At 37.8% G+C, this 13,874-nt stretch overlaps 2 protein-coding genes across 3 annotated transcripts in view; both read right to left on the bottom strand.

Annotated features, from left to right (window-relative positions):
- Positions 1-187: 187 nt before the first annotated feature.
- LOC108251189 (AFG3-like protein 1) lies at positions 188-8,277 on the bottom strand. The gene is made up of 17 exons (XM_037979814.1): positions 8,102-8,277; positions 7,120-7,210; positions 6,950-6,985; positions 6,723-6,841; positions 6,132-6,281; positions 5,964-6,038; positions 5,723-5,847; positions 5,358-5,631; positions 5,143-5,280; positions 4,873-5,026; positions 4,668-4,775; positions 3,496-3,621; positions 2,701-2,811; positions 2,347-2,462; positions 2,035-2,235; positions 1,740-1,931; positions 188-1,544 (listed from the first exon to the last, which is right to left on the bottom strand). Exons 1-17 carry the CDS (start codon positions 8,219-8,221, stop codon positions 1,353-1,355), a joined length of 2,328 nt encoding a protein of 775 aa, XP_037835742.1. The 5' UTR covers positions 8,222-8,277; the 3' UTR covers positions 188-1,352.
- A 714-nt stretch (positions 8,278-8,991) lies between these two features.
- def8 (differentially expressed in FDCP 8 homolog) overlaps positions 8,992-13,874 on the bottom strand; it is an 11,673-nt gene continuing 6,790 nt past the window's right edge. For both annotated transcript variants that reach the window (XM_017405106.3, XM_037980017.1), the window contains 6 exons: positions 13,447-13,574; positions 12,564-12,677; positions 11,950-12,030; positions 11,276-11,416; positions 10,252-10,361; positions 8,992-10,063 (listed from right to left, as the gene is read on the bottom strand). In XM_017405106.3, coding sequence (XP_017260595.1) covers positions 9,958-10,063; positions 10,252-10,361; positions 11,276-11,416; positions 11,950-12,030; positions 12,564-12,677; positions 13,447-13,574 — 680 coding nt within the window. In that variant the 3' untranslated portion in view covers positions 8,992-9,957. The remainder of the gene's footprint in view (positions 10,064-10,251; positions 10,362-11,275; positions 11,417-11,949; positions 12,031-12,563; positions 12,678-13,446; positions 13,575-13,874) is intronic.

The raw sequence follows: 13,874 nt of genomic DNA, 5'->3' as shown, positions 1-13,874 counted from the left end.
TTTAAGCAGAAATAATCTCCCACATAATTAAAATAACCTACAAAATACAATAAAACTTTTCCACAAAACTGTCATCTGAAAACATCACACACATAAGGACTGATCTAAGATTGTTTTAATACAATATTTTTGGAATGTTTAGAAATTAAACAGCAGAAACATAACTTAGGATAATGAGACAGGTGAGCAGAATATAAAATGTGTTTAATATGTTGGTGCAGCCCATATTAGTAATAAAACTTATCTGAAACATAACAAAAAAATTGCTCTGAAAACATCCCACAAAACTCATTCTGCAAAGCATCATTTCAAGTCTCGTTGTGTAATAAACTAAAATAAGGAATGGTTAAGATTTAAAAACAGTTTGAGGTTACATCTCTTTACGAAAGACTCTAAAAATGCTACAAAAAGGTAATTAGCTTTCTCACCTGGCTAACAAGGAATGATTCAAACACGCATCATTAGTGACAGAATGTTGTATCTGATTATCTGAGGTATGCTGCCATTTAAGTGGTAACAGAAAGTTGACTTGCATAAAACATACAAGCTTGCATTATTTGGAAAATATTTGACCAATTTCATTTACCCTAAATGAAAAAAAAACCATAAAACAGTTGGACAAAAAAGACTAAACTAGCATTCATATCACCTGCCAAAGTTTTAAACAAAGATTGTGTGATTGATTAGTGCTTGGAACGTGTGTCGGGAATGACTCTCAGCTACTACCACGCCAAATATTAGCTCATTAACTGCAAAATTGGCTGAGATATACATATTTATGTGATTACTACAATTGAGTAGCTGTGACAGCCATTTTTGAATCAATGTGACTCTAAAAGTTAATCAGTTGTAGATATACATCCAATGAATAGTCTCTGAGAGTTTCATTAAAGTCTATCCAGTGGTTTGCAAGATATTTTACTAACAGACAAACAGTCATACACACAAACAAAGGGAATATGTAATAAGTAATCGCCCATCTTTTATGGCTGTGAGCAATAATAACCCTAAAATGGTGAGGTAGTGTAGGAAAGTGAAGGATTAATGACAGATTTAGTGACATACTTAATTTAATAATATTTTTTTTTTTATCTGAAGAGAGCAAATTTTAAAACAAAGTTCTCAGATTTATCTTTACTGATAAATCTAAGTCAGTTCCAGTGTGCAGATCAGATTGGAAATAAGACAATGTTCTACCAGTGTAAAGAAAAAAAAAAGCTTATAGAAACATTTCATAAAATATTAAAAACCTGAGACAATAAAACAAAATTCATAGAAGCAGAAAACAAAAATGTTTTTTTTCTCGAGAGTGACATGGTGGCTGAGTCAGAACATCTTTCCTGCATGACCGCCTACAAGTAAAGAGCAGATTTCTTTAGCTCAGCTTGCAGGTTTTCTTCAGCTCTTTCGTTTTTGTTTTCAGATTCTCCTAAATCTTGAACAAACTCCTCATAGGAGCACTTCTCCTGAAAGGGTCGCGGCCCTAGAAGCTCCACCATGTCGGCTTTGCCAAGCGTCTCTTTGTCCAGGAGACATTTTGCCACCTGGCGTGATAGAATAATAACAATAATAAAGTTTAGTTAGTGAAATATGAGATTTAATTCACATTTGCTAGTTTGTGGAGTAATATAACAGCATCTAACATGCTGATTAATGTGATTTGTGATAAGGTTACTTATCACATTACTTTTTCTCTATAAATAACTCTGCACATAGTAAAAAAAAAAAATGGTTAAGACCTTTTCCACCATTTCTTTCTTGTCGACAACAAGTTGAAGTGTTCGTTTGAAGGCAGTGTCCACGAGCAAGCGGACTTCCTGGTCTATAAGCTGCGCTGCAGACTCACTGTAGGGCTTCTCTGTTACCGGGTTCTCCTGGGGGAGGTCAAAGGAAACCTGACCCACCGCCTCGTTCATTCCAAACTGAATGACCTAAAGTGGGGGGAAAAGAAACCATCAATGATAAACCAATCCTGATGGTCGTGTGGCTTAAAATCAAGTTTGAATGCAACAAACAAAAGGAGGCGATGGTTACTTGTGCATACGCTGACTGGGTGACCTTCCTGAGATCATCTTGTGCTCCGGTGGTGATCTGATGAAGGAAAACCTGCTCCGCCACTCGACCGCCCAGCATCATGCACATTCTGTCAAACAGCTGCTCCTGGGTCAGCAGGTACTGTTCCTTATGTAGATACTGAACATAACCCAAACCTTTTCCTCGAGGAGCAATGGACACCTGATGGAGAAAAGTATAATCTAATCATTTAAATACATAAGTGCAATTATCAGGGGTGAGGTATAAATAGAGTTTGTCTAAGACAAAGCAATAAGGAAGTGGACTGAATACCTTCAGCAGTGGGTCTGCATGCTCGAGAAACCAGCCAACAACAGCGTGACCGGCCTCATGATACGCCACAGTGGTTTTCTCTAGTAGCTGAATTACTGGATTCTTTTTCTCCACACCTGAAAGAAAACAGGACATCCTGCAGAATTATACTGAGGCAGTTAGACCAAAATATATAATAATTTATTCATATAGTCTATGTGATCTCAGAGTGTGGCATCAGAGTGGCAAGTTAGTGTTAAATAAGATTTAACAGTAATTGATAAGTGTTTATAGCAGAGGTTACCACTTAACTGTCTGTGTAAAAGGGCACTCATCACAGCACTGAGATGAAATTTTTGCTGTTTCTAAACTTACCACCAACCACCCTCTCCACCGCCTGCTCAAAGTGCTCGGCGTTGATACACTGGTCGAGGTGACGCGCAGCTCTCAGAGCCGCTTCATTACAAACATTAGCTATTTCAGCTCCTGAAACACACGAGAAACCTTCACAAAGTAGCAGAGCTGTCACTTAATACTTCTCAAAACGTAAAAAAAAAAAATGAAAGCTAACTCAATAAACAGCCATGAACGTCTAGAAAGGCTGTACCTCCTGTTATTAATTTTGATGACGTTTTCTCGAGACAAGACGTTAACTAACATTATCTCAAGATAAGCACAATAGTTACCTAATTTTACTGAAAAAACAAGCTTTGTTTTCTTAAAATAACAAGATGGACATAGGGCAAAAATGAGTGTTTTTGTGTTACAGTTAGATTTATCATTTAGTATCACTGTCTTTAGACCTGGAGAGGATCTATTACAGTAATATATTGATCAGCTATGGCTGCTGTATGATGTGACATTTTCAGCTTGAACCAGCTGCCACCATGACTGTCCTGATATCTGACTTGTTTATTTTAATAGAGATTTTGAAATAACTTCTAGTTATCACAAAAAAATAAACTTTTTTAGGTCAAAATAAATATATTGACTTCTTAACTCAAGAAAAAAAGCTCTATTATCTTGACTTAACATGATAAATGAGTCATTATCTCAAGATAACATTGTGAAAATAGATGTCCTCTTTTGGATTTTGTAAAAAAAATGAAATAACTGTTTCCAAAACAGAATTAAAGGAATAGTATCAAATGACCCCGCACCTATTCTTACCAGTAAAACCTGGAGTCAGTGCAGCTAATTTTCTGGATAAAACTTCTAAATTTAAACTGGGGTCCAACTTCAAAGGTCTCAGATGCACTTTAAAGATGGACGCTCTGTCTTTAATATCAGGCAGACCTGGAAAAAGAGGAAAACAAGCATGTATAAAAGGCTTTTATTAAAAAAAAATAACAAAGATTAATGACAGCCACCACATATCTGTGGAAAGCTATGCTCTCTTAGCACTTTGAATTACTTTAAGTCAAAGTAAAGAAATATAAACGTGGACGTAAAAGACTTAACTTTTAGCAAAACACAGTAAATTTAGTTGTAATGGCAACTATTTGATGTTAATTTTTCCCAAGTTATAAAGTCAATAAGGCTTCCTGACAGCCTCTTATAATGTGGAATTTGCAGGTATGATTTTAAACTGATGGCGGATTCACTTCAGAGGGTTTTAGGGTTAGGGGTAGGGTTAGGGTTTCAAGGTTCCAGTGCATGGGTCCACTTTTTGAGGAGCAGCATGTAATATGCATTCACCTTAATCACATTGTAGCTTTGTTTGAAAAAAACAGAGAAGTTTTAGTGATTAAGAAAAATGAATAAATCAACCTACTTAACAATTAGCTTGTTTACAGGACTCGAAATGCTGAGCTTAAATTTTGCATTTGTCTTTTATATAATTTAAAAAAAAAAACAGCTTCCTCATTGTGACCATATTTTCTTTGTCAGAGAAACAGCCAGCCGTCTTACCCACCATGCACTGCAAGCATCAAGCTCATTAGATTTCAGCAGGCATGAAGAGATCAAACATTTCCATCAAAGATAAAAGCATGGGACGTGCAATGTGTGGTTTTAATAACACAAGATGGAACCCAGGTTGAGTTTAGCACCTCATTTCAAGCAGAAAAAAACAAACTAACAAAGTTATGTCCGTGTCTACGTGCCCATCGGAGACAGGGAACTGCTTGTGTAGCTTGGCGCCTGGAGTACATCGACATGTTAATAACAATATTCAGTAAAAGAAAAAAAAGACAAGGTTTGGAACAAAAAAAAAAAAAAAGCTTTACATAAACAGGAAAATTCAGGCAATTATGTTGCATAAAGTAAACTGTTTGAGATATGTATGTAAGAAAAAGGAGATTATACAACAAGACAGGAATAGATGTTCTGCAGGACTTTACCCAAGTATATGTGTCGGTCAAAGCGTCCTGGCCTCATCAGAGCAGGATCGAGGACATCAGCTCGATTGGTGCCAGCTAACACGATGACATTAGTGCTGCTATTAAATCCTACAAGGACAGAAACGTGGACCCCACGTTGGGTTTGTGAAATATCATATCCAGAGTAAAAAAAAAAAGACCTGAGAGACATGTTATAACTGCTCACCATCCATTTCCACAAGTAACTGGTTCAGAGTGTTTTCCTGTTCGCTCTGGGAGTCAAAGTTCCCTCTGCCTCTCTTCCTGCCGACAGCATCGATCTCATCAATGAAAACGATGCAAGGGGCGATCTTCCGAGCTGTGGCAAACACGTCTCTGATCTATGAAAGCAAAGTGAAACATGTTGGATCATTAACTCAACAAGCCAAGCAACTATCGTGTGAGGGTAGCGCAGCCAAACAAATCCCTAAACTGTTTTGTTGAGACGAGGACTGACCCTTGCAGGGCCCACACCAACAAAAACCTCCTGGAACTCGGAGCCGTTGACTGTAATGAAGGGCACGTTGGCCTCTCCTGCTGTGGCCTTGGCCAGCAAAGTCTTCCCCGTTCCAGGTGGACCTGATAACAAAGCACCCTGAAAACAGCATGAGGTGTGAAATATTACCTGTAGTAGTAGCAGTAGTAAAAAAAAATAAATGTTGTTTGACAGACCTTTGGGATCTTGGCTCCCAAGTCGTGATACTGACTTGGGTTCTTTAGGAAGTTGACAAACTCCAAAATCTCTTGCTTGGCCTCTTCACACCCTGCCACATCCTTAAAACGAACCCCGACGCTGTCTTTAATAATCTTGGCTTTGGATTCACTCATCCTGAAGGGGTTTCCTTTCAAACTACCCCCAAACACTCCGGCCATCGGTCGCTGCCGGTTTGCAAAAGGCAAAATGCCCACCAGGAGTAAGGTTGGGAGGACGCTTAAAAATATCGTTCTGTAGGAAGAAAAGAAGATTAACAGGGAAGTAAATGCAAAATGTTGGGTTTTTTTTAATTTATTTATTCAATTTTAGCTCTATCTCCCACCCGTCGCTTTCACTGGTGTAGAAGACAGGTATTTTCTGTGTAGAGTCCAGACCCATTTCCTGCTGAACCATCTCCAAGTTGTGTTCAAATGAGTCCACGCTGCCGATGTTGAACCACAAATAGCTCTGAAACACAAAAATAAAACCTTACTGTGTAAGACATTACACTTCATTCCAAACATTCAGAGTCTCCTCGGATGGACATCAGCCTCTCTGGAAAACTTGACTGTTGTCTTACTCACCACCTCTGATGAGTTCACTCCATCGGCAGGGAACACTTTGACGTACTGTTTATTGACGACTTCGATGCGACCAACCTTGCAAAAAGAAAAACAACAAAACTAAATTGCTCATATCGTTGCAAACGTGGAGACAAGGTGTGATGGGTGGAAACAGTCCCTGGGTCTCACCAAGCCTCTGCTCAAGTAGCGATGCACAAAATCCTTCCAGGAGATCTGGACACCAATTCCTCTGAAGTGAAAGTACAGGAAGGCCGTGGCCATGCCTGCTGCACCGACTGCAAGGTTCTGCAAGGTTTTCGCATCCAATGGAAAATCTTTCTGGTGCATGAAAAAAAAATGGTGGAAAGAAAATATAGTGCCTGAATAGCAGCCTGATTGCTACTGTTTGCACTTCTCTTCAACACGACATAAAGAAAATGTTTGCTTAGACTAAAAACCAAAGGTAAGACTGGTAAAGCACACCTTTAGTTGACCAATTTAGTTTTGGCAATTGAACCTAAATAGCCAAATATTGCCGTCTGATAAAAAAAAAAGAAATCTGGACTAAAAACATCAGCCTCTAGGAATTACTTAGTTTAGTCAAGTGGGGAAAACTGTGAAATTCTTTATAACTAATATATCTAACTTCTCAAAGACCAAAAAGCTACTTCATTTTGCTCTAATTAGGTAAATTACTCTTATATTTTAGTAGATGTGTAGTAGAATCAAAGGAAACACTTCTATAACCTGAAGAGATGTCAGTGATTTATAGATTCACACCTGAAATCGTGTCCACCAACGGGAGTCCTCCTTTCTCTCCCCTCTTTGTCTTTTGTCTCCATCATCGTTTGCGTCTTGCTTCTCCCTTCCAACAGACTCTTTCTCTGTATTTTTCTCATCTAAACAGCAGTAAATATTAATCAAACATCATCAGCGGTGCAGGAATAAGATCACGTAGAATTCTGAAAATGCTTTTTTTTTTAATAATGATGATCATATTTTCCCACCTTTTACAGAAGTCTTGTTGTCAGACCTTTCAAAGCCTATAGGCAAACACAGAGAGGGAAATAATACGGTGCCTCACACTGGCCAAAATTATTTGGGTCACTGGGTGCACTCGTTTACACTCATTATCCCATGCAGCAACATAAGCTAGCAGAGAGAACAGTTCTTGTACCTTTCCGTGGCTCGTTTGTGCAGAATAACCGTGTCAATGGAACATCCTGTTGATTAAATCCTCCACATCTTCTCTGAATGAGCAGCTTCTTCTAAGATAAGGATGAAGATGCCAATAATACACCTGTTGGCAAAAATCTTAAACATCTACAATATTATCATTAATGAAGTGTTAAAAACCACCTGTAGTGTCACGGTTCATATGAACTCATTATTTATTCAAGTTATCAGGATAAATGCCTCCTATGTTTTCTTCCAAACATTATTTGCAGGATTACTGAAATCTCATTATTCCTCCGTACTCTGGACTGTGTCCCAATTAATCTGATTTTAAAAAGTAATTTCAGTCCTGTTACTAACAACCCACTTTCAAATGGAAGCCAGGAGTTTCTACTAAACTCCATAAACTCACATAAATCTGCACATTTTGGTGTGATTCTGTCCAAACTTTCCTCAACAAGAAAATCGCTCATAATTTTGTATTTATTTATTTAGTTTATTTAGTTAGTTATTGTAACAATAAAATCTTTTCTTTTGTTCAACATAAAATAACACGTGCAATAAAGCCTCTAGTGATAATATGAATTATTATGCATGACTAACTCCAGGTTTAAACTTAAATTGAACTGGGTGAGATAAACAAAAAGACCTGCAAAAAAGAACATCTTGAAACAGAGGAAATCGCCTCATAAATTACATAAGCACACGCACAGAGCCTCTGCCTCTCCTGGGAGCCCAAACAACTGAGGAATGATACATAAACAGAGAGACGGTCTGTTTGTTTGGTTGAGGTTTTGAAGGGTTGCTTTCTGCTCTGATGTGAAGTTTGTTCCCACGACAGATGTGCAAAAAAGCTGCATGAATCATAAAGTGATAACTGATAACCAAAGCATTTGACAAGAAGCACTTTGAGAGAAATGTCCTGTCAAACTTGGCTCATAAACAACAACAACAACTTAAAAAAAAATAGAGCATCACCATACCAAAGCGGGGCTCCTGCAGATGCGAAAAGTGGCTGAAACTGTGGAAAAATCTCGCCTCCACGAGCCAACAGTGCGCACTCGGTTCCGAAGAGGCCACACACTCGCAGAGAAGAGTCCCATGTCAGGTCTGCAGCAGGAGAGGATTCTCCGGACCCGTCCTGCTCGTGGATGTGGCTCCTCTGTCCGCAGCAGAACAATTAAAGCCCAGGCAGATTGGATCGGCCGGGGGGACGCTGCGCTCTGCGCTGATTGGACCAGAGCTGAGGGCACCAATTAGACAACTGTCACTATCGCGAGATTTTGATCCCCAAAAGGTACTTTTCATTCATATTTATCAGGCTGTACATCTATACACCTGTTAAAAAAGGTTTTATTTAATTGTTTAATTATGTTCAATTTTATTGTCCTTAATATTCTTGATTTTACTTTTAAATTCTGTCCTTGTAAGTCATTCAGTATAGATTTTATGTCAGTTTTACAATGTTATTGAGCCTATTTAAAGTTGTCTGATGCACAGCTGTTTGACAGTAATAACAAGAGAAATGAGCACGTTTTGGGGGTTCACAATGAGATTGTTACTGTCATTATTTATTTCCTATAAGATGAAGAGTTGTCAAAAATGTAGACAATTAAAACAGTATGAATACCAGAGGTTTTACTCACTCGCCATTTTATTATCAGAGTTTTCTAATCTTCTAAAACTGTTTTTAAAAAATGAGATGACTTGTGATATTATGAAGGGATTTTTATAAATTGTTTCGTTCTCCTGGCTTTAAAGCCCCTGAAGAAATTTCACAAATCATAATTGTTCCTGTGCAGGAACAAGTTTAAGAACTCGAGCGTTATCACTGTTAAGTTGTCTATATGTGAAATAAAGACGGCAGATTGAATGAGTTCAGTTATTTTATTCATGCACTGATAGGATGTTTTACAGCAGGGCACTGGTTTTATCAACACCATGTATGGCCTCCAAAATAAAAAAATACAGTACATCATGCTGCTGGAAACAAAACACACAGCCAAAATATAATTTTCAACAATTATAGTTGACATTTACACAAATTTACCAGCTAATACGTTTATCGTTTCTGGACCAAATGGGTTTCCAGTATTGTAACATGATGGCATTAAGACATTTGGATAACAGCTTTAACTTAAACATCTTAGGCACAAAACGATCAGAAGTATCCACAGTATCTCCTGGACTGCACGAAGCAGAAAGAGATCAAAAACACAAATGTACAAACGAGTTCAGAGTTTTAAATGAAAGAAAACACCTCTGTTAGTCAAAACTGCTTGCTATGATTAAATATCTATTCCCACTATGTAATCATTATTTATACACAATTATCTTTAGATCTTTTTTACCATCCAGAGTGTCAAATGGGGGGTAAAACGCTGACTGTAAATATTAAAGGCCTGAAAATATAAATTTAAGACTTCATAAAATCCTAAAACAGATCAATAAGTCGTGACTTAAATCAGTGAGTGAACCGAAGAAGAAAAAACTGAATATAGATTCTCAGCAGCTTGTCATACAGACTCCTGAATGTGTGATCTCTAACTGAGAAATAATTCCTCGAAAGGAAACTGAGCTGAAACTGAATTCACCCTCACCACTGAGAGCGCCGAGTACATCAAATATTGGTACTGAATTTAAAAGATTTATTTAACTCCAGATGGGTTTATACGTTCCCTGCTACATAATGTAGTGCATTAGTAAAAGGAAAGAGATACTGGAACACAAACAGAAAACACTTGAGACAAACACAAGAAGGTAGTTTTTCAGTTTGATCGAAGCTCCTGGACCCACAGGTGAGCACAACATCTGGCAGAACGAGAAAGAGACCAGGTCCTCATTTCTGGGGTTCAGCTTCTTTCTGATCTGACACCTCGTCCTGTTTCCGCTCAGTCATTCGAGCACATCGTGGGCACGTAGTGGAGTTGTCATAGTAACAATCTCTAAAGACGTACACAACAAATGAACGTTAACACTTTCCATTTCTTTAATGAGCTGTTTCCTTTACACAAAAGTACAATGTCCGGACATGAGAGTATCGAGTCAGAATAACCCGCCAACAACCTCTGAGATATTTTTTTTCACTAAGGCTCGTTCTTCGTTTTAGTTTGAATGGTTGGAGGTGACTAACCTGTGGAATACAGCAGAGCAATCCTGGCAGACCGAGGTGTGGCTGTCGAAAGGGAACAGGATGTCTCCCTCCTTACAAAGCTCACAGACGAACCCTTTGGCCTGACAGCGCTTCATTCACACACCCAGTAAACACAAACACAAGGACAGGTTTCAGAAAGGCGTCAGGCTTTTTACTTTGCATAGAATCATCTACAGTTTGACCAATACAATTCATCACACACTACTGTTTTTCCAGAGCCTCTCACCAGAAATTGCTTACAACTGAAACTAACTGAGGCGCTACATATGCTGAAATGAAGTTTAGAGCAACAACATGCTGCTAAATGCAAAAATGATTTATAATAAAAACACCCAACTAGTTACATACAGGGCTAAACTCCTCCTTTTTACAGGTCTCCATTTTGCATTTACACTTAAATATGACTAAATATTTGACTGGATTGTAAAAACTCCTTCAGGTTTGGTTTAAAATGTTACCATTTTGGTCTGCTTTGGGTTCAGCAGATAATGTAGTTTCTATGTTAATATAAAAGAGCAGTCTGGACAAAAACCAGTCATCCTGTATAAAAAATTACTGTTTTCTTTTTCACCTTCATTTATACACGTAACCTAATTGAGACACAGGAGCTCCTTCTCAAGAGAGACCTGTTTCAACTCAGCATAAAAGATAAAAAATATAGTTATAAAACCAAAATTCTGTAAAGTTTTTATATCACCACCAAAGAACCCTACGAAGTCTGGACATGCATGCAGTTGCAAGATTGGCATTTGCAAATTCAATGTCAAAAATTGTTAACTTTCAACACAAAAGTTTCAAAATAGAACAATAAAAGGTGCAATGTTATCAATTTTTTCTTACTGTCATAACTTTGATTGTACAGCTCTAAAAACTCTCTAGATACTAGCTTAATATTGAGTCTACAATTATGATTTAATAAAAAAATCATTGAGCTCGTTTCCATTTTTGTTGTATCAGATGTTAAAAAGTCAGATTTTAATGCTCCGTTACAGTCTGAGCTCACCTCACAGTCTAGTTTGATGTGTTTCGCAAAAGTGGTGTGGATTTCTGTGAGCGAACAGCTGAGTCTGCCGCTGGAGATGTCAATCAAATCCTGTAACGAGTACATGTCGTCGTTCTCCACAAAGTGCTGTCGATCTTGTAGCTGAGGAACGCAAGGACAGAGGAAAATATTTTACTAAGTCTGAGCAGAAGAACTCGTGCAGGCTGCCTGAACGCAACGAGAATTAACTTTGCAGGTAAATAACCTTTTTACTGGATAATTCTGCATTAAAGCAGCAAACAAATATCTTGTTCAAATGTATCAGAAGTACATTTTATCTTATTTTACCCAACTGAATAGATTTTAACTATGTTAAATATGCAAAAATATTTTAAGAATGATTAGCCTCCTTGAGCTTTCATTTACTTCAAGGTTTATTGGCACAATATATTTAATTAAATTTTTTTAAATATATACTTAGTAGATAACTTATTCGAAAACAAGAACAAACAATTTAGAGAGATTTGTTCTCTATGTGATATTGACATAATGTACATCAACAATCTGTGAGAAAGCTCTATATGGTCACCACAAGGTGGCGGTGTTGTGTAACATTTTAACACCTGACAGAGTAAATGACTCTTTATGAGAGCTTAAAGTTATTTGGTAAATAGGTAATTTAAATAGTTACTGACTTGAAGTAGCAGCCGAGCTTCCATTGCCTCCTTGCAAGTTAAAAAGTAGGGTTTCATCAACAGAATATCTTGACGAAGTTTCTGTGGAAAAGACCCAAAATGCACGCAGACACACACACAAACACACGGTCAGATTATCTTAATGCAAAAAGCTGCAAGTCCTCTCTCCCTGCATCTGTTTGCTATATTTCATACAAATAACTGCGTTTTCCTCACTTATTATTGTTTGTCTGTTTTTCACATAAAAGTTGTGTCTTATTGGCATAAAAAAGACAACTTCCCAAAGCTGCCATTGTTGCATCTGATAATTCACACAATGTCAGCTTTATGTCAAAGTATGCTTACACTGTGACTCCCTCTGTCAGTGGCAAATCATGGCAAATCAGCAGTGGAGATGGAGAAACCTTATTTCTCCATCCCACTTCTTTAGTTAGACACAATACTAATGCTCGACAAAGGCGTACAAGTCCAGGTTTAAAAGCTGATTTCGTGAAAAGGGAACAAAAAAAAGCCAAAAAAAACTCCACACTTAAACTACAAATGCATCTGCAAAAAATACATAAATATCTTTATTTAAAACTCTACATCTCTTCCAAACAAATCAAGCTACCCACCCTGATCTCAACCAGTTCCTCCACAAAGTTGAACAGCAGCGGGTTGATTTCTCTCAGCTTCAGCACCGGACGTGACATCATGAGCGCCAAATAGCGCAAAGAGGAGCGGCAAACCTGAAACAGAGTCACACTTCTACGTTTGCTCCCAGCTGAAATAAATATGGTGGCGTATGACATTAAAAGTCCACGGATTATTGCAGCAATGAAGAGATATCCTCACAGACCCTGAATCACATATTGTCTGGTGAAGTACACAGTGATTTTGTGTGCAACACTCCTTCTGACCTGAATTTTAAAAAAAACTAGAGTCAAAATCTGCCAGGCTTTCATAAGATAATATTTCTAAACGTCACTGAATCTCGAGGATTTATTTTCTCAAACCTCACAAGCTTCTTTGTTGAGCTACTGACAGCTCAAGGTTTATCCTAACTAGCAAACTGATATGATTAATAGGGGCAGTGCTCAGTTTGATAGAGTTTGTACATTTCTTTTGTTTGGATCTTGTACAAAATAGCTATATTAGTACAGCTGCAGATTTGAGTCTCTTTTGGAGGTAAAAGAGAAAAGCATACAGCCTGATCAACATACTGTTACTCTGTGTCCTGATCCTGATTTTAAACTGAATATATAAGATCCATTAAGTCAACTAATAAATGGTGCACTCCATTTGTAATGAATCAGAAGTCATATAGACTTCTGAAACTGAATCATCCTGAATTAGATTTTTATTCAAGATATTTGTTTATTTAATCAGCTAAGTTTTTGCTCTGCAGGTTTGCACTGAGGTGCTTAACTTCCCCTTTTTTTAACTTTCGTTGTAAATCTCCGTAGCCTGATGTTGTTCCACGTGTTGGTCGTATTTTTGTGTGCCTGCTGAGGATACCTTGCGCGGTTCAAACTCCCAGTTGTGAATGACGCGAGCCGGGACGACAGCCGTGTCGTTCCAGTGGCATGTGCTGCAGTAATACTGGCCTGTGTAGTCGCACTGTCGGGCCTCGCTCGGCACGCCCCCTGAGAGGGAAACATGGGACGTTACAGCCTCGCTATTTAAACAGACGGAAAGCATGAAAGAGACAAAGTATCAAACCACATCTCAACTGCATCCAGTTTGGTTTAGTTAGTTTAGATTCAGGTTTAAGTCAGATCCTGGTTGTAGCTAATGTACAGGTGCTGGTCATAAAATTAGAATATCATGAAAAAGTAGATTGATTTCAGTAATTCCATTTAAAAAGTGAAACTTGTATATTATATTCATACATTACATACAAACTCATATATTTCAAATGTTTATTTTGTTTAATTTTGATGATT

The sequence above is a fragment of the Kryptolebias marmoratus genome, linkage group LG15, assembly GCF_001649575.2.
Source record: "Kryptolebias marmoratus isolate JLee-2015 linkage group LG15, ASM164957v2, whole genome shotgun sequence".
Lineage (NCBI taxonomy): Eukaryota > Metazoa > Chordata > Actinopteri > Cyprinodontiformes > Rivulidae > Kryptolebias > Kryptolebias marmoratus.
Note: the sequence above shows the minus strand (reverse complement) of the source record. Positions and strands in the feature narration are given on the sequence as shown.